The sequence below is a fragment of the Terrapene carolina genome, unplaced genomic scaffold (assembly GCF_002925995.2).
Source record: "Terrapene carolina triunguis isolate 2854851 unplaced genomic scaffold, T_m_triunguis-2.0 Scaffold85, whole genome shotgun sequence".
Classification (NCBI taxonomy): Eukaryota; Metazoa; Chordata; order Testudines; family Emydidae; genus Terrapene; species Terrapene triunguis.
Genome location: NW_020664436.1, coordinates 6005001 through 6024680, shown reverse-complemented (window position 1 = coordinate 6024680; position 19680 = coordinate 6005001). Strand labels below are relative to the sequence as shown.

Sequence of the window (19680 nt, the reverse complement as noted above, 5' to 3'; positions counted from 1 at the left end):
GAACAGAATCTGACCTGATGTTTTGCTAGCACAACAGAAAGAGTCTTGATCTGTATATTCCAGCTCTACAGAAATGACTCAGATTTGGGGCTCCCACTGAAGCAAATAAGAGAGTTTTGTCATTGACTCTACTGGGAGAAGGATGGGGCCCTTTATGAAGGGAAAAGAGGGCGAGATTTATAGTGTCTGGGCTCCTGCAGAAAGTATTCAAGAGGTGTCCTGAGGATTAGAATTAGGACACTAAAAATTAAAGCGGTTCATGGAATGAGGGTTTATGAGAGACACCACACAGCTCCCACCGTACACTGCCATGGACACAAGCCAGGTCCTGCCATCTCAGTCTCTGGAAAAATATCAGAGGGAGTGTCTCTTTTAAGCCACACCAAAGAAGTGAAAGAACACTACCTCCTTCCCCACAACCACCAGCCTTGGAACATTTGGTAAAATCCCATTCCCTCGCTGTTCCTTCATGATAAGCCCTTGGCCAGGGCTTCTTCAAACCCTTCTTCAACCTTCCGAGGTTGGCTTGGGCTGCAATCTGGGCCTTCCCAATCCGTAATCAGACATCCTCAGTCATGTTGTGCCTCAGGTCACTAGAAGCCTGAAACTAACCCATTAAGACTCCATATTAAAGGAAGGAAATAGCTACTTTAGAACCCACCTATCCCAGCTGGGTCACTGGCCACTCACGAGACATGCCCACAGCATCCAGCCCAGCACACACTGGCTCCCGCATAAAATGTGGCATGCTGGGGCTGCTCTCTTTGGTTTAGTCCAACCTCCTCATCAGGCACATGAGAGGGATCGTCTCAGGATACTACAAGGCACGCAGCATAGCTGTCATCCTACGTGGAAGGAACAGGAGCTCTTACACTTGAAGTCAAGGCTCATTTGAGGGCCTTCAAGAGCTCAGGCTGGAAAGAATATGTTGGTTTCGTGATTTTAATCCATACTCTGCCCCCTGACCCAACTCCCTCAAAGCCCCAGGCCTCCACAGTGGAGGCTCACCTGTTTCTGAAGAGATGTTCACCTCAACACTGAGGTCGGGGATGGGGGCCCCCTGGAAGGACGCAATGCACAGATATGTGCCATAATCACTGAAGCGCAGGTCAATGATCTCCAGGCTGCTGGTCACTGGTGGGAGCTCGGGGTCGTTCCTGGAAATGAGCAGTCGGTCCGAGACCCTGGCCGGTTTCCCATTCTTGTACCAGAAGTAGATGACCTTCTCCTGGGGGACGGCATCCACATGGCACGAGAGCTTCAGGTCCTGCCCTAGTTGGATGCTCTCACTCTCTTTGATCACGTCAGGGGTGATCTGGAAGGTGACGTTCTTCATGGCTGGGATGAACACAGGTGCAAAGCCAGTTAGTGAAGACAAAATGCCCTGTGCCCAATGGGGATACCCATGTGAGACATCTACCCTTTGCCCGATGGGAGACAATGGCTCCACACACTCTGGGTCAAGGGATCCCCCAGCCCTATGCCCAAATGAGATCCCCATGTGAGGCAATGGCCCCACGCCCCCAAGGCCTGCTGTGGTGCTACATGTCAGGATCCGGAAGCATCTGCAGAGCTGTGGAAGAACAGGACTGGAATAACTGTGGGTGCTGTGAGTCAGGAGTGAGGTGCATCAGCAAAGCTGTAGGTGTGGAAGCTTACACAGCACCTTCTCCAGTCAGTGCTACCAGTCCCTTGCTGGAGTAGCACATTTACCCCCTATTTAAATGAACAATGATGTGCGCTGGGAACCCAGAGTCTCGCCCTAAAAGCGCATGCAGTGGAGGGACGTACATCGCACCAGCAGATTCACTGTCTTCTTAGCTGGGTTCCCCACATTGTTGATGGCCGTGCAATTGTAGTAGCCTGAATCTTCCATGCGGATCCCCCAGATGGTGAGGTTACCCTCTTGAATAAGGCTGTTGTGAGGCATAGGGCTGGGTGAGTGAGACCAGATCACCTCAGGCAGTGGGTCGCCACCTGTCAGGGAGCACTGCATAGTGACATTATCTCCTGGGTTCACCACCAGGGTCTCATTGATAGACAGCTTCAGAGCAGGTGGGGCTGGAAGAGAAAAATGGGAACACTAGTGAGCTCTGAGGAGACTCACACCAGCCTGGGCTTCGCTCAATTCTATCTGAATGGAGAGACTCTCAGTTTGTTCTTGGGAAAGAGCGGGTCAGGCTGGGCGAGTGTAGGCTGGCCACGAGTTCATTAAAAACATGATGTGTGTGAATCTAGGGCCCCATCAACACTGCGTCTCTAACCAAGGCAGGGGACCTGGCCACAACAGGGTTAAAAGGCATACCGTAGACAGGACCTCACGGAGACCCAAAACCGAGGACACATCTAGACTGCAGCTGGTGTAGACATATCCGAGCTAGCTTGAATCTAGCTAGCTCATGGTCCCAGAGCAGCAAAACTGAAGCAGCGCATGCTTCAGCATGGGCTAGCTTCATGAATAATTACCCAGGGTTCCAGGTGGACTGAAGCACGCACTGCTGCAGCTTCCCTGCTCCAGGACTGAGCTAGTGAAATTAACAACTTGCTTGAGTATGTCTACATGAGCTGCAATGACACCTTGTGATTGCAGCATAAACCCTGAACAGTCCAAGCTTTAGGAGCATGGTTAGGTCCCATCTACACTGAACATTGTAACAGCATGTTAACTAGGTGCTCTGGCTCTGTTATAGATGTAGGGCCCAATTCTCCACTCCAAATCAGAACAGTAGGATTTTACACCCATTTTGCATAAGTACGACTGGCAACACAGAAGCAGTGGGGAATCTGGCCCTAAAGCTTGTTGGTTTTTGCTCCCAGTTCAAGTAACCGTGGCTGCAGATGGACATTACTAGCCAAGATGACAGAGAAATGGGGAACCAATGCCGAGTTTATTTTCACAATAACAATATCAAAATCCCCTGCACACAGGTTAATTTATATTGCTCTTTCTGTATCAGTTCCCCCTGTCTTTAAATGGGGCCTGCAGACGCCGAGATGGAATAAAAGCTCAGTTACTTGCATTGTGGCTCCTATCTAAGCCTCTGCATACCCCCTGCTGAAAATGTTGTGTAAGTCACTGCAAATATCTCTATGCCTCCTACAGAAACAGCACACAGGAGACTGAGTGGAAGGAGTGGTGGCGGGGAAAGATATGAAAATAAGAGATTCATTGAAATAGGTCATATTAACTTGCTACCAGCTCACCATGGCTTGGGCTCAATGACTCAGGGCCCGATCCAAAGCCCACTGAAGCCAAAAGAAAGATTTCTATAGACTTTAGTGGGCTTTGGATCAATCTCTAGGCACTTAAGTGGAAAATACAGACAATTATTCCCACACTGTACCAAAAGCAGATGTCCCTTTCACACGTAACAAGTTACCAAATACAGTAGTCACCCTTCTGTTCAAACCAGAGATACTGGCATAACCCCTCCAAGTCTCAGGTGTTAAAGGGACACACACACGCTGAATGGCATACACATCCATGCCTGTTCTTACAGAGGCTGTGTCTTAACTAGACGAAGGGTTGGGTTAGTTAACACATGCCAGCTAAGCCTAACCTCACCCTTTTTCAAAATCTAGCTAAAGGTGTTACCCTGCATGTAGACTAGTCAAAGCATTGAAGTTAGGTCAGGCTGAGCTAGCATGCTAGATGCCAAACCTACTTAAATCGCTTAGATGCCAGGACACATTCTCTGCTCCTCTCCAGCAATGCACCTCCACCAGTAGTGCAGCAGGGCTCAACCAAGGTATTGGCACTTCCGATACCATCACAAGGGTGTCCTTAATTTAACACACAAACTTAGAGACCCCCAAGTTCAGGTGCTGCTCTGAACTTTCTCTTAATCTTTCATCTCTGCATAACAGAGCCAGAAATCTCATGAGAAAGGGCTCTCAGCTCATGAGATTTCTGGCACTCCATGCATTCAGTCTGGTAGGAATATCAAGAGAACCAGCCAAACATGGAAGTGCGGAAGTGCATGGAAAGAGGGTTCTTCTTTCCTCCCACACTGGGTCACTCAGTGCAACTTTAAACAGCTGCAAGATTTCAGAAGCCACTTTGCCCTGCTGGGGACCAGTTCAGGGCAGTGCGGAGTGCAGCTCAGTTTAAAAACAGAAGAATCCAGAAGGGAGTAATGGGTCCCGCCAGTGGCAGAGAAGGGCAAAGGGCCTCCTCCAAGTCAAGAGGCCCAGTTCGGGGGGGAGGGGGAGAAGGAGGGGGAGAGAAGAGAACTACCTTGCAATCTTCCACAAGCCAAAACCTACAGCTAGAGAGACGGTGGCAAAGAGGGCTACAGGGCCGCCACAGCCACATAGAGAGGTGAGGAATGGCTAAAGAAAGAGAGGGAGACTTCCCAATCCCCATGGTGGTTTGGGTTTGGATTCAGCTCTCATCAGACCAGTTCACCCCTCCACAGTTATCAGCCTGAGAAGGAGCTTTGGAGCACGTCTGTATTAAGGACATATCCCAAACAACCCACATCATGAGACTCCACTCCATTTCGCAGAGCAGACTCCTGGTATGGACAGAACTTCCCTTGAGGCAAGCACTCTACCTTCCTTCTGACTGCTATGGCCCTGCTGGCTCAGCCCCAGGGGATGGAAGAACAGAACTTGTCCGGATCATGAGTTCCCAAACTGTGGTACATGTGCCACTGGTGGTACAGGAGCTTGTTGAAAGTGGTACGCTGTAAAAGGGTGGTCTTGTCCCCTTTAAAGGGGAGTGGGGCCCAGGACCAGCCAAGCCCTGTTTCATGATATGGCCCCTTTAAGGAAGCAGGTATTCAAGGAAGCAGCAGAATAGGGGCAGGTGTTAAGGAAGCAGCTTAAAGGTTAGGTGACTCCCAGGAGTAGTAGAGGGCAGATAACCTGGATAGAAGAATTGCAGGGGAACACTGAGTTAAGAAAGAGGCTCACCAGAGTGAGAGCCAGAAGGGAGATTGGTGGACTGGGAAAGCCTGCCTAAATCAGAACCCAGCCCTAAGAAGGAGGGCTGCGGGGAGGCCTGAAGCAAGGGGAAGAAGTGTGTGACTCCAAGGACCAAGGGAGGCTCTGTGGAGTGAGGCTGGAATCTGGATTCTGGTGGGCTGGAGAAGCCTGCTTGAATCATGGCACAGCCCCATGAAGGAAGGCTGTGTAGTTCCTTACATAGAGGGCAAGAGTTGGGTCCAGGGACCAGAGCAGGAGGAAATCTGTGTGAAAGGTCCTTCAGAGAGGCCCAGGGCTGCAGTGAGACTGGTTCAGCGGGAACTGGAGGGGAGCTGGGAACCTGAAGCACTGGAACAAGAGTGAATTGGAGCTGAAGCTGCCTGGCGTCCAGGAGAGGATCAGGGACCTATTGTCAATAGAAGATGACACCTGTGTGTTATGTTCAGCAATAATAATAAGTAAGAATTAGCAGAAACTTTGAACTTAAATGAGACAAATTAAAACGTCAAGCCAACGGCTTAGTTTAGCAGCATACCAAAATATATCTAGTCATTTGACAAATGTTTTGTGTTACTCAATTACAAGGAAGACATAATAATTGATGATTCTTTTTGATTCACTGTCTAAAAACCTGATGTTTAAAAAATGCTATAATCTTACACTTCAGACTTCAGTAGGAATCTATTTTACTACGAGTCCAGAAATGCTTATGCCTATTAAGGCATAAAAGAAGTGGGCACTAAAAGAAGAAATTTGCTTGTGATACTTCAAATATCACTAAAGAAGTCTGTATATAAGCCAACTAAGTTTGGGAACTGCTGGTCTAAATCATTCATGGCATCCCAACCACCAGCTCGTGCTAAACACTGTAGCTCCCCTACTGGTTCTCTGCATGTGTCAAATACATGGTTCTACACACTTGGGGTACAACCCAGACGGCTTCCCCTTTATGGCACAGGTGAACAGGTTGGGCAGATTCAAAGTGCACACACAGCTTCTCGTCTTCTGGATACTCACATCCTTGTGTTTGGTTTCTTTCATTCCTGCCCTCCCCAGGAACTGATCTCAAAAGCTTTCCTCTGCCTTCTCCACTTCATCTCACGAAAGGCCCTTTAACGGCCCTTGTCAGCTCCATCACTGGCTCCAGACAGAGCTCAGAAAGCAACCGGCGACAGAACAAAGGCTGAGAGTGCGTTTTAAGTAACGGCCATAATAATGCAAAATAAGACGTTGTTACATATTCATGAAGCCTGATTTAACAGCATCATTATTTCTGCCTCTCCTCTCCCCGGACTCTGCGTTAATGAGCTGTGCTGGATCTCTGAATTACGGCTCATACAAACAAGGCTAGGACGGCTGCTCTCTCCTCCATGCAGGCAGCATAACTTAGCAGCATAACTGCGGCCAGAAAGCTCCGAGCACTACAGCCTGGTGTCCTGTTTCTAGCAGTGGCCAATGTCCCTCTTGTCACATGCACAGGAAGCACCCGGCCAACTGTGCAAGTGTTGTATATTTGGGGGGGGGGGGAGTGAGGGAGGCGGTTGCCATCTTTTGCTGCCAACCATAAGGATCAGTTTGAGGCACATGGTTTAATTCCTTTGATTTCTCGGGGCCACAGCTGTAGGTCAGGTCCCTTGAGGGTCCCTCAACCTGGAGTTTTGAAAATAAATATCAAATCCAGTGATTAATAGGGAGCAAAAATTATTTGTGTATTTGCCAGTGGTGACTTTAGACTCTGAGGGGGCTTCACAAATCCAAAGAGGCCCCTAATAGGGTGGCCTGGCTCATCCTGGATGGACAAACCCCCACAATCTATGCAGACACGACACAGAGTACAAGACCATCCATAAGGCAGCTGCCCTGAGCCAAGAGACCTTCGGTCTTGTCCAGCTGATACTGAATAGTAGTCACCTCCCCTGACACTGAGCTGGTCTTGGCTGGAGTTGCTTCTCCTTGGCGAAGCTGGTAGAAACTGCACTCATGGTCTTGGTAGGGAGTCTCTCCCTCCGGGCAGGCCTGGAAGATGGCAGAGATCAATTACTTTGGGGGTTTTTTTGGTGGGGGGAGGGTAGGGAGGCAGCAGTGAAGCATGAGTCAGATCTCGTTCGGGTTCTGGTAAAGATTTTGGGCTATTCTTTTAGTTTACCTGAACTTGTTTGTCCAGCCCTAACTGCTAGAATCCTGTTGAGTGAGGACATGTTCTGTGCAGGGTAACTCAGGAAACGTGACCTCATTGGGCAGCTGCTTCCTCAGGGCAGCCTGTTGGTGACTGTAACCAGGAGAGGAGGAACCTGTGAAATGGCCACCTGCACATCTCAAGGCAATGCTTCTCCAGCTAGACGGCCTGAACCAGCCCCAGCTCTGGGAGCTGAGATTGGATCACATCCTCCTCTAGTCAGCGGATGGAGGGTAACAATATGCAGCCATTGTTATGCAGGAGATGAATCTCATTTATTTGTAACCCGTGGCGATTCCTTTTGTTCTCGGCTCAGAAAACCTGCTGGCAGAGTCTGCTGTGGAGCGAGGGGACCATTAAAAACAAAGAGTCGCTTTCAATTCCCTTTGAAGTCCAATTTGCTGCAGTAAAACTGCAGGAGAATTAACCAGCTGGGCTGCTTAACTTTGCAGAAATCAAGGGAGAAAATATCAGCCATTCCCCAACCACAGCTGGATCCCAACACGCAGGCTGCAACAAACCGGCCCTGAGACAGGACTGGGTTCTGCAGCCAGACCCACTGGGTCAGCCTCAGAGCTCTAGAACCAAAAAGCATCATCAGGAAGGAGGAGGAGGAGGAGGCAGAAAACTCCTGCAGGGGGATGATGCACATAGAGAACAGGAATCGAAACTGGTGCTGCAGACATTTGTGCTGCAACCACAACACTTAGCTGCTGCCCAAGATAATCGAAGAGCCAAGCCAAGAAAAAAAAAAAAAAAAAGATTCCTAACCATCAGGGCCAAGCTTTGGACTCCCTGGCAGAGAGAAGTACAGATCTGCACCACAGTCAGTCAGTAGCAAGGGGCCCCTGATGAATCATAGGAGCCACTTTTATAGCCAAACGGCAAAGGAGCAGCAAACAAGCTGGGGAAAGAAGATTCTCTGACCTGATCCATCGCTTCCCCTCAAAGGTCCATACTATTTGGGTCTATAAATACTTAAAGATTGATTTCCACGCACCTCTGTGCTCCCTGAGTTTTTCTCCAGGTGCAGAAGCAAAGACATCATGAGTAAGGCTGTTCAGAATTCTGGACACAGCCAATGCTACAAGGAAGTTACTAATGCATGAGTAGAAGAGGGGAGGAAGAGATTTATGCAAGATCAGAGAGAATCTAAAAAATTATTCACACATATACAGAGAAAGACTTTATATTTGTGTGTGTATAAATATGAATACGTATCTATATATAGCAAGAGAGCTACACACATCTGCTGTATGGGCCAAATGTTGATCTGGTGCAAGTGGCTAAGAAGTTGAGTCAATTTACCTACGTACTGCACATGTACTGGTACCAGATCTGATCAGCTTGAAAACCCTGCTTCCTTGTTCACTCAATAAAGGGGCTGAAATGAAAAGAAGGATGCTTTCTTCGCATTTATCTGGGGAGCGTGGTTCTGAAAGGGAATTAGAGTCTATAAATCTACAAACATATTGTCTCAGAAGTCAGACCTAGAAGAGCTGTATGAGGCCCCATTCCCCTTGACTACGGAAGGACTGTGTCTTATAATGAATGCTCTACTGTTCTGTCCACTCTAGTTTGAAAGGACTCAAGTAATGGGGCTTCCACCTTTTGAGACAGTTGCAGAGCTCTCACTGTTAGGAGCATTTTCCCCTAATATTTAACCTAGGTTTTTCTTTTCTTCGGGTATTTAATTATTTATACATAAAAACATGTTCATTGTCTCAGCCCCTAGGCTCAGTTAGATCAATACACATAATTTTCTACAGTATTAACTATTTCTCATCAACAGTTGGCACCATCAAGAGTTCTGCCTTCGTTGTACAGAGATGACACAAGGGATGTAAACTACTTTGTATTATATTAGAGCTAGGTGAATAATTCAAACAAGTTCATTACATGACATTACATCACATTACAGAAATGAGTTCAGCCTCTTCTTTGATCACAGAATATCCCAAAGCAAAAAAAGCAATTTTCTCATATTTATTCATTATTTAAAATAATTTGACAATTTTTTGCTTTTTAGGGGGTTTTTTTAATCTATTGGTTGTGACCAGCTATCTGCAAGGATTTGATATACAATAGTCAGTTGTTAATTAGTCAGGACCTCTCTGAATGATCACATGATATTTTTTCTGTTCCTTGACTGGATGATCACTCAAGCATTCCTGTCATGAACATTTGTGCATGTGGTTGTGAAATTTGTTTTGATATCTGCTTTCCACAGACTGCTGTGCCAGTAGAACTTGATGGCTTGAATGCTTTCAGAAAACAGCCACACAAGGGGTGTGAATCAGGGTGGAGCAAAGTCATCCAAATATTGTATGGAGTATTTGTGGGAAAGTTCGTGCAGCATTTTCCCAGATATCAACCGTACAAAAAGCAAATCAGGAAAGTTGCTTTTATTTTTGTAAAAAGTTGGCTAGTTAAAAATCTACGTAGTTCCCTCAACACCCAAATCGAGACTGTTCTCATGACATCCCACCAGCCATGGTAGCTGAGAGCTCACAAGAATTCCAAGGACTGCTGGACACCTCCTGCTCCAACTCTTTGTTTGGTTCATGCTAAGTTTTGTATTGTGGGCTTGATCCCATGCCTACTGAAGTCAGTGGGAGTCTAGCCACTAACTTTAATAGGTATTGGATTGGATCCCACTTCACCAGACCTTGGGAGGAGGACAGTTGTTCAGCAAGCAAGAGGTGCTCAGGGCCCAAAGGCATTTCTGTTGCTGCTCTCTTACCTGTTGTGTTAGTGAGCTGGAAAGTGATTGACTTGTCCAGGATGCCGCAGACATTCCGGACGGACACCTGACACGTGTAACTGGCATAATCCTGCGGCCTCAGGTTTTTCAGCTTCAGAACTTTGGTTTCACCCTGGGAGTTTGGAAAGAAGGGGAACAGAGTAACTGAATGACAGATGTACAATGAACAGCTTTCAGCTACAAATCTGTGATCTGATTCTGAGAAGTGCTGATCAATGGGAGTTGTGAGCGCTCAGGACCTCTCTGGATCAGCCCCTCATTCCTTTGTAAAAGAAGCAATAAAATGTTCGTGGTGATAATTCCAACACTAGGCATTCTCTAAATAAATTAAATAAACAAACAGAATCACCAGCACTACCATGTAACCTGGAAGCATTACTGAGCAGCTTTATAGATGATCTCTTGTCAATTGCTGTCAGGATCATCTTGCAGGATTGAAAGGCTCTTAACTACTTAGAGCTAGATTCTGATCTCACACTGGGATATCCAGCAGTAGCTCTAGTCAGTGGAGTCACAATGTCATAAAACCAGGGTAACCAAGATCAGATTCCAGTCCTTAGTCTTTTAATACTTGGCTAAATATATGCTCAACAGTTAAACTGTAAAAATTTGCAGTAGAGGAAAAAAGGGTAATTAAGAGAAATATTAAAAGAAATGATCAAACCTTTCTTTTCCCTTTGCTCAAGATTCTAATCTCATTTACACGGATATATTTCCAGAGTAACGACACTGTCTTTAATGGAGTTGCCCTGGATTTTTCATAGAAGTGTAACTAAAATCAGATTCTGGCACTGTCAGTCATTGGCACACAGCAGAACCAGAATAACTCTGTTAAATTCACATGATATGGGTTCTGTATATTTACATTTATGAGGCATGCTTATGGGAAGTTCTGAGATGCACCCCATGGTTTGTACCCTCTAACTCGTATGCCTTTATGACAGTTTGCCTTTGTCCTTTTATTTGTGTAAATCTTTTTTTACAGATTTTTTAAATAAAAATCTGTAAATGTGAAACGATATCAGCTTGACAAATCCTCCCGAGATGACTGCATGGGACAGGACATGGAGCTCACAAACATTAATATACATTGAACATGTAGTATCTGACCTGAGTGAATTAGAAGATAAATTCCTAGGAGACCAATACTCAAGTGAAAAACACTTCCCTGGAGATCCGTTGCTATGCTGCATGAACAAGGGCATTTACAATGTGCATGTCAACTAGTGATTTACACATGGTTCATATGCATCCAGTTTATTGATCAGTAGACATAGGGTCGGGTAAACGTGTATAAACCTAGATTGTAAATCAGTTTACAAAAGCATAAACTGTTAAGCCTTTAGCTCATTTGTAAAATGTCAGCCATCTAAACCTTATACTGACACCAGTGTATCTGGCCTGACTGGCTGAGAATACAACAGTACAAGTGTAACTGAACTGTGATTTGTTAAACATGAGGCTTCTGAGCGACAAGACTGATTCTGCTATCACACCAGTTTTACATCCATGTAACTTTGCTAACTTCAATTTCTGGCTTAAGCCAGTAGAAAGAAGAGGAGAATCAGGGCACCTCTGCATAAACAGGGCAATCCTACACCACTTTCCCTCTAGCTGGCATTTGTAGGAATGACCCATGCTGGCAGGGACGTCCCTTGACAGGAACCCACAGATGCAACACTGAAGAGAATTTCTTTGAGCTGTGAGTGCACTTTTCCACAGCCTAAGATCTCACCATTATCCAGTTTCAACAGATAGTCAGCCTCAGACTCCCTGAAAAGGTGATGTTCTAAGGCCTGGAATTTCCTTACTGGACATTAGACAGCACTGGACTAGACAGAAAATCCCCTCAAGACCAAAGTAGTAGCACTGACCTACAGCATTTTTTTTTTAAATCTATCACAGACCCACAGTGCTGTGCTCTCTCTGTCCCCATCTCTCTTTCGGTTTTTCTTCCAACTGCCCATTTCCATGGCATGCAGGGAAAGCTTGTTTCAATAAACTACGAATAATGCCTCAATAACTGACAGGTTGCCTGGGGCGTGGCTCAAAAAAAAAATATCAAAACTGGCCAGAATCTGCTCCGGGCCCAGTTGCAGGGGGCTTGGGTTGGCAGAGAGATGTGAGGGATGAAGCTGTCCTCTCAAGAGCTACCCTTTCGCCCTCTCCTCCTCATTGCCTCATGGCATCATTCTGCCTCATTAACCAACTTCAGCAGTGTCAGCAAGGCAGTCACTGAGGGGCATTGAAATCCATAGCAGACTTTAGGGCACCATTTCCCAGAATGCTTTGGAATGCAGACTACCCAAGAGCATTCCCTTCCACCGCCACTACAGTTGCAGAGAAGAAAAACACTGGGACTTGAGGGGCAATGTGTGGAGGGGGGAGGAAACAATCATAAGAAAGCGTGAGGATTTTGACCTGCACATTAAGGTGGGGGGTGGGGAAGAGAGAGAAACAGACAGAGCGGAAGAGTACATGTGTATTTGGGATGCACATGCTGCCATTTGGAAAAGCTCTTCATTATTAGTACCGTCAGTTCCAGCAATTACAAACACCCATGCATATTCCCAAACAAAAACACTCTTCATAAATAGGTTTCAGAGTGGTAGCCATGTTAGTTTGTATCAACAAAAAGAACGAGGAGTACTTGTGGCACCTTAGAGACTAACAAATTTATTTGGGCATAAGCTAAAACCCACTTCATCAGATGCATGGAGTGGAAAATACAGTAGGAAGATATATAGATATCTATATCTATATCTATACACACACACACACACACAGAGAACATGAAAAGATGGGGGTTGCCATACCAACTCTAACGAGACAAATTAATTAAGGTGGGCTATTAGCAGCAGGAGAAAAAAAAACTTTTGTAGTGATAATCAGGATGGCCCATTTCAAACAGTTGACAATAAGATGTGAGTAACAGTAGGGGGGAAATTAGCATGGGGAAATAGTATTTAGTTTGTGTAATGACCCATCCACTCCCAGTCTTTATTCAAGCCTAATTTAATGGTGTCCAGTTTGCAAATTAATTCCAATTCAGTTTCTCGTTGGAGTCTGTTTTGGAAGTTTTTTTGTTGAAGAATTGTGACTTTTAGGTCTGTAGTTGAGTGTCCAGGGAGGCTGAAATGTTCTCCCACTGGTTTTTGAATGTTATAATTCTTGACGTCTGATTTGTGTCCATTTATTCTTTTGTGTAGAGACTGTCCGTTTTGGCCAATGTGCATTGATTTGTCTCGTTAGAGTTGGTATGGCAACCCCCATCTTTTCATGTTCTGTGTGTGTGTGTGTGTGTGTGTGTGTATAGATATCTATATATCTTCCTACTCTATTTTCCACTCCATGCATCTGATGAAGTGGGTTTTAGCCCACAAAAACTTATGCCCAAATAAATTTGTTAGTCTCTAAGATGCCACAAGTACTCCTCGTTCTTTCTTCATAAATAGGAAGCGTATGGTATCCAATCAGAAACAGAAACAGTGTCATGTGACTTAGGGAACCAATCACATGGCTTGCTCAGTGAATCATCTCAACCATTCAAATTAATTTCCACAAACTCTTCATTTAATGTTAGGAGTAACTGACACAAACATGAAAACCTTGGCCTGCTCACAGGCAGTTTGCCAAAAGGAAAAAGGGCTAAAAATCTGTTGGCTGTGAACAGTGCACACGGCTCTAGGAGCGAACCTGATGAGCAGAGAAGGGGTATTGTCATCAGCATGCGTGTAGCAATGAGAGGCTAGGGGACGTGCAGCTGGAGAGATGGGAGGACAGGGGAAGAATACCAGGGGCCTATGGACTGGATTCCATTTCTTTCTTTAAGGAACATAACCAAACAAAATAACCTGGCCTGGATTCCTGAGTTTTCCTACCTAGCCATCCCTGGCTCCATCCCCAAAGAGGCCACAGTGCCCCTCGGGCACGGGCGTCATTCTGATGGTGGGACAAGAAATTCCCAGCTACAATCCTCCCTCTTGCTCCACTCCTCTCCCTTGGTCTACATCAAACACTTTAGGGGAAGGCCTGCAGGCAGAGGAGTCCTCTTGACCCATCACCAACCTCTGTATTGGGAGTGCTCCTTGCAATCCACACTTCTCCTACCACCCTCTCCTTAGTATATGCAACAAGCCAAGCAAGGAGCGAGAAGCATCACCCACAGACAATAAACTCTGCAGGGATCCTGGATTACTGGGGAACCTGGTGGGTGCCAGGAGGAGGACAACATTTCCCCTCCCGGCATGGTAGGGATGGACCCATGACGATCTTCAGGCCCTGGTGGGTGATTTGCCAACACAAGCCAGTGGTGGGGTTTGGGAGTGGGTGATGTCTCTCTCACCTGTGTGTAGAGTGGCTCATAGATATCCACTCCATTATCCTGGCTGTGGGAGAGTGTCTCAGCACCCCGTTTCCAGATGAAGCGAGCGGGAGGGTTAGAGTTGACTGTGCACCGGAGGAAGACCGTCTTCTCCTGGTAGAAGCTGCCACGTACATCGCTGATGGTTTGGTGGATGGTGAGAATGGGCTCGTCTAGATCTGGAAGGGGGGGGGGGAAGGTCCGTGGGGGCCATTAGCAAGGTTCAGGCCAGGGTACACAAAGCCTGGTGAGCAGACAAAACTCCAGGAGGGAGGAGAAGAGGGGAACCCCTCCACACACACGCGCACACACACACGCGCAGTCAGCCAATGAAAACACTAAGCTAGAAGTGGACCTGACTCAACACATGGCACCTGAAGGGAATTGATGGGAGAAACCAACCTTCTCCAGTCCACTCCACAACATTCCAGGAGCAGGAAATAAGCTCTAATTTGCAGCCTCCAGTTGGCAGTAAGATTAATTGAATGGCTATCTGACAGGACCACAATGTCATCATTCACGCTCCCAGATCACCTCCCTGATCTCGATCCTCTGTTCTAGCTGATAGGCAAAGGGCTCCAAACCCCAGGAACTCTCCTCCCCCACCCTTGTTCCCCTCTGCTCCCACCCTTCACTTCCATGGCCTCTGTCCCCGAACGGGAAGGGATTTCTTCTGGGAAGTTGGAGCTATACCCTTCTCTTGGACATGGCCAGACAATGCAAAAAAACATGAAAAACCCTAAAGCTGAAGAGAAAATGGGAACAACAGATGGATAGAGATGGAGATTCATCTCACAGACAGGAAAGAGTCTGGCGGAATGTCAACCATGGGAACATGGGATGTAAGAACACAGGAACATCTGGATGCAGCCTCTTCTCTCCCATTAAAAGTGTACCCCAAACCCTTCTTCCTATTACCATGTGCACGGATCCTCTCTCCCCTCCACCATCCCCTCCGCCCCCTATTAAAAAAGCACTGTAAATATCTTCTTCCCCTACCCCCAAACTATCTATTAGACTGTCCCCTTCTCTCTCCCCTCCCTAGAAAAAACACCCTCCCAAGTCCTCTCTCACTTCCCCTGCACCAAAATCATGTTAATCCCGGCCCTCTCAGTGATGGGATTAACCTTTAATTTGAGAGGATCTGAAGAAGAGTCCTGCAGAAAGTCCCATTTGGGGAGCTCCCCATGCTGGCAGGCTTCGCCCACTGCAACCTTCCTGCTAGAAAGGGGCTTCTCAAACTGTGCCCCTGTGCTGTGAGGGGCTGGTGTGGGAGCAGAAAGGGGAGATGGGTCTCCCTTAGACAAAGGGGCTCCCAGACTTCAACAGCTGGAGAACCCCTGGACTGGAACATCAGACAGCATGACCGTTGAGGTTAATTGACATTCAGGCCCCATTTAAAGTTGTACTAATTTGGAGAGATGGGGCCAAACTGGACTCCTGACTCTGACATGCCCCCAACCCCTCTCTCACACACCCCTACGTTTTGAGGGGAGGGTGGTCACTGAGCTTAGTGGAGCAACTCTGGATATCCCCCCCTTCACCAAGCTCAGAAACAGGCCTCAACTTGACTGAATGCTACATCAGAGGTAACTATCGGGTAAAACTCATGCACACTGCCTTCATTTGTGCCTCACTGTGACCCCCTCTACCCCAGAGCCTATGAAGGGAAAGGATACATTCCCATCACTCCTTGTTCTTACATGTCACTGGATTTTAAAATATTGGTTCAGATGTTTGCAAATTTGGAAATCTGGCTACAGAGGGAAAAGATTAATCGCTGTTAATGCGCTCTCTGACTAGCATGCCTTCCCCACAGAGATGTGTGCATGGACCAGTCTATTTACATATTTTAATGAGGCATGTGTTCTGAAGACAGCGTTTATAATGGGAGCCAAGATTTGTTAGCCTGACAGCACCATGGCTCAGAGACATGAGCAGAACTGTTAGCTGAATGACAGAAAGAGAGAGAAGAAAAATAGAGAAGAGACCCTTCTCTATACATGTTGTTAACAGGAGAGCTAACTGAATTTTATACTATCCTTCCCCTTCATCCATGACCCTGGGCAGAGCCTACCACCACCCCACTCCTCCATTTCCTTCCTTTATCCCTCAAGACATTAGAAGACTTGAGTTACAGCTAACATCCTTCCAGCCTGACAATGCTTAGTCAACTGGAAGCAAGGGGGTCACTATTACGATAGGAGATGTTCCTCCAATCCCCATGGATAGAGCACACCAGTTCCCCAGAACTCCTAGCCCCCGTCCATTTGTGCTCTCCCCATGGTAGTGCAGAGCGCTATCTTCCTTTATATTCCTAGATTTCCTCCTTCAAACCCTCTTTTAATAGCTGCCAGCCCTTGGTCCAGCCCTCCTGAGAGAAGCTACAATAAGAACCAAGGAAACACATATGTCCCCGGTGTACAGTAACGCCGCTGAAATCAATGGAGTTGCACTAGGGATACATTTAGCACTGACCCAACCGCATGGAATGCTTCAGTAACAGCATCTCCCTCTTTCCATTCGTCTTCCCTTTCCCCAGCATGGAACCGCTCCAGGCAGCAGCATCCCTGCCTAGTGCAGCGAGACCTAGGAATTTTCTGCTGGCAACTGCAGCTTCCTAGATCCCCCTGCCCAGAAGGCTGGTTGGCAGCCGTTGATACTCAGCTGCACACTGCCTTGCTTTCTCCTTAAAGGAAGACTTGCTTTAGTGAAAGTCAAAGGATAGGAAGCTCTGGAAGATCTGGGTGCATAAATGACAACTACACCCTGCATCCATGAGATTCGGCCTCTTTAGGGCTTAAGTCTCCAGATCAGTTTAGAGCTTTCTTCTCATGAAAGCAAATTGCCCTCAGAACCAGGACAGGCACATACTAAGCATGACAAGGCCAAATCCATGCCTGGTGCAATTCCCTGACTTCAGGAGAGCGACACTAAGGGTGGATGTGGCCCAGAGTGTGCTTGTGTTTTGCTCTTCCCATAATCCACTTGATCTTGACCCAAGAGAGACTGACACCCCCCAGCCCTCACCAAACCAGGACAGGGAGCAGCCAGCCTTCTGATTCTGGACCAAGGCAGTGGGATAATTCACTGCAGGCTACTGTACCCACCTTGGAACCATCTGCATGTGCCTAATGGAGCTCCCCAGGCAATCTGCAATACATCCTACTGAATGTTCCAGAGCGCACCAGTGAGCACCAGGGCTGGCCACTGAGGACACTAAAACTAAGGGCAGCATTGAGATTATGGGGACTATTTCAAGAAGGGTATGGTTTGAAATTCTGGCTCAGCCGGCTAACGGCTGGCCCTGGTGACCCCTCAACCGACTACCTGATCTTTCCTAACTGCTCCCTTTTATATACAGCAAATACTGAAAGAAAGCAGACTCTTCTCCCAGAAAACACACAAACAGAAGAGATGCATTACCAAGTCCATGTACAGAGTAGATGTTAGTATCAGAAAGCCCTTGGCCACCCCATCGGCCCCACAGTTCTAAAGGTCAGAGATGCATGAGGAACCACAGGACTCTACATCACCCTACTTCCAAACTGCACCCCAGATGCAAAGGGACCTCCCACAACTTACAATGCTCATATCAAGAGTCTTTCCACAATCCCATTCCTAAAGACACATAGGCCTGGATAAGCTGCTATGCCATGGTCTGAGAAAACCAAAGTTCCCTTTGTAGGGGAGCAATTAAATGCCTGAACTGTAGACGTGAAAGTGGAAGGGTGGACAAGCCAAGAGTTCCTAGATGGTTTGGGAACTTCTCAGAGCAAAGACAGCTGGAATCCATGGAGAAACAGTGACCCCACCCACAGCAGCATTAGCTGCAGGAGGAGTTACATGTGTCCCCTGCCTAAGTAGTAGGATGGTACTCACCCAACACTGCCCCAGTGGGGTAAAGGAGTGGGGCAAGGTAAGGGAGGAGAGAAACTCAAACCAAAGCAGAAGGCAACAGTCAAAGCTGATTTAAAATAGGAACCTGCCCAGGCTGCAAAATACAGTTCTGGATTCTGACTCTCCCAAAGTTGTGGGGGTGCTCAGGCCAATCTCTAATGTAAACCTTTACTTAATGTTTAATTAGACCCTCAGAACTGAGGTCAGTGAGGACCTTGGTTTGGAGCCATCAAGATTTGAAGGGAACCGCATCAGTCGATGGCCCCAGGCAATGAGCAGAATTCCCACCACACAAGGCAGCAGCTTGATGGGAGTCTGTGCTGTACTGTGCCTGCTTATTCTCCACAAAGCAGAAAGTGTCTGCCTAGTAAAGTTCCCTCAAAATCGTGCTGGGTTCCAGGTCTTTGGTCTCTCCCACAAGGGGGTATCCATCCGACAGCAACACAACCCCATTCTAACCTTCATCACAGCTGGCCACAACAGTCCATGTATAAATGTTGCCCCCCACAAGGGGTAATAAGTGGAATCTCCAAGGTGAGAGAGATCCAGGTAGAGCAGTAAAAGGCCAGAGGAATTCAGATTAGCTCTCTTCCTTTATGGCTTAAATTGAGGAATTCTTGGCTTCCCTCCTAGGCTCACCCCTTATTTAGCTATTCATAATTCAGCCTCATCAGGGGCATCCCAGAATCCTTTCCTCTGTTCCGACAGTGCTTCAGATGAGGCACAGTGGGAATCAGTGCAATGGTTTCTGGGGTGTTCCAGGCATCTGAGGTGGATCCAGTTTGGAGTGGAGAGCAAGTCAATGTTGAAAAGGAGAAAAACAAAAGGTAACAGAAGCCAAACACTCTCACCAGCCCAGACAACCACTGGGGACCCTCGGAGGGGATCATGGTCCCTGGGCTGAGAAGGGTTGGTTTAGACAGACAAAGTCATCCTGCCCCACAAAGGGTCTAACATCCCAGGGGGAAGTGAGTTCTGGAGGTACCACTTTGGTCCCTTTGTCCCTTAGGGGGTGAGCATGGTTCTAGGTTCATGTAGAGTCCTGCTGGCCATGCAGTTAGTTATAGACACACAATAGAGCTGTGGGATGCTCTGGGCTGCCGCTAAACGACTTACACTGCACATCTACTCGAATGGACTTGATGGCAGGGACCCCAACCCCATTCTCTGCTTTACAGTAATAGCGGCCTCCCTGCAGCCTCTGGATCTTCTCAATCCGAAGGGTCTCGTTAAACACCGATGTCTCCTGGAATTTGTCCGAGGCACTGCCAGCAGTTTTGGTCCACCTCACCTGCAGGGGAATAGGAGAGGGAGGGAGGCAAACACAGCAAAAGGCCACACGGATGGACTCAGAGCTGTTGACACAGCTCTAAGGCCTCAGATTACAGCAGCACTCACCTTTGTGCCCCTCATCTGAGAAGAGCAAAACACAGAGTCAGGCACAGCCATGTTCACTGGAGCCTAGGGAGGTTTAGCAGCTGATCCCAAAATGTCCCTGCCAAATGGCTGCACCTGCCCATCCCCAACCCACTAGTGCCCCGCAGTGAC

The 19680-nt window shown here is 47.3% G+C and overlaps 1 protein-coding gene across 1 annotated transcript in view; it reads right to left on the bottom strand.

Moving 5' to 3' along the window:
* MDGA1 (MAM domain containing glycosylphosphatidylinositol anchor 1) overlaps positions 1-19680 on the bottom strand; it is a 195964-nt gene that overhangs the window by 100859 nt on the left and 75425 nt on the right. The window contains exons 3-7 of the mRNA XM_026649667.1: positions 19249-19423; positions 14215-14411; positions 9849-9981; positions 1792-2061; positions 1009-1338 (exon numbers count right to left, since the gene is read on the bottom strand). Coding sequence (XP_026505452.1) covers positions 1009-1338; positions 1792-2061; positions 9849-9981; positions 14215-14411; positions 19249-19423 — 1105 coding nt within the window. The remainder of the gene's footprint in view (positions 1-1008; positions 1339-1791; positions 2062-9848; positions 9982-14214; positions 14412-19248; positions 19424-19680) is intronic.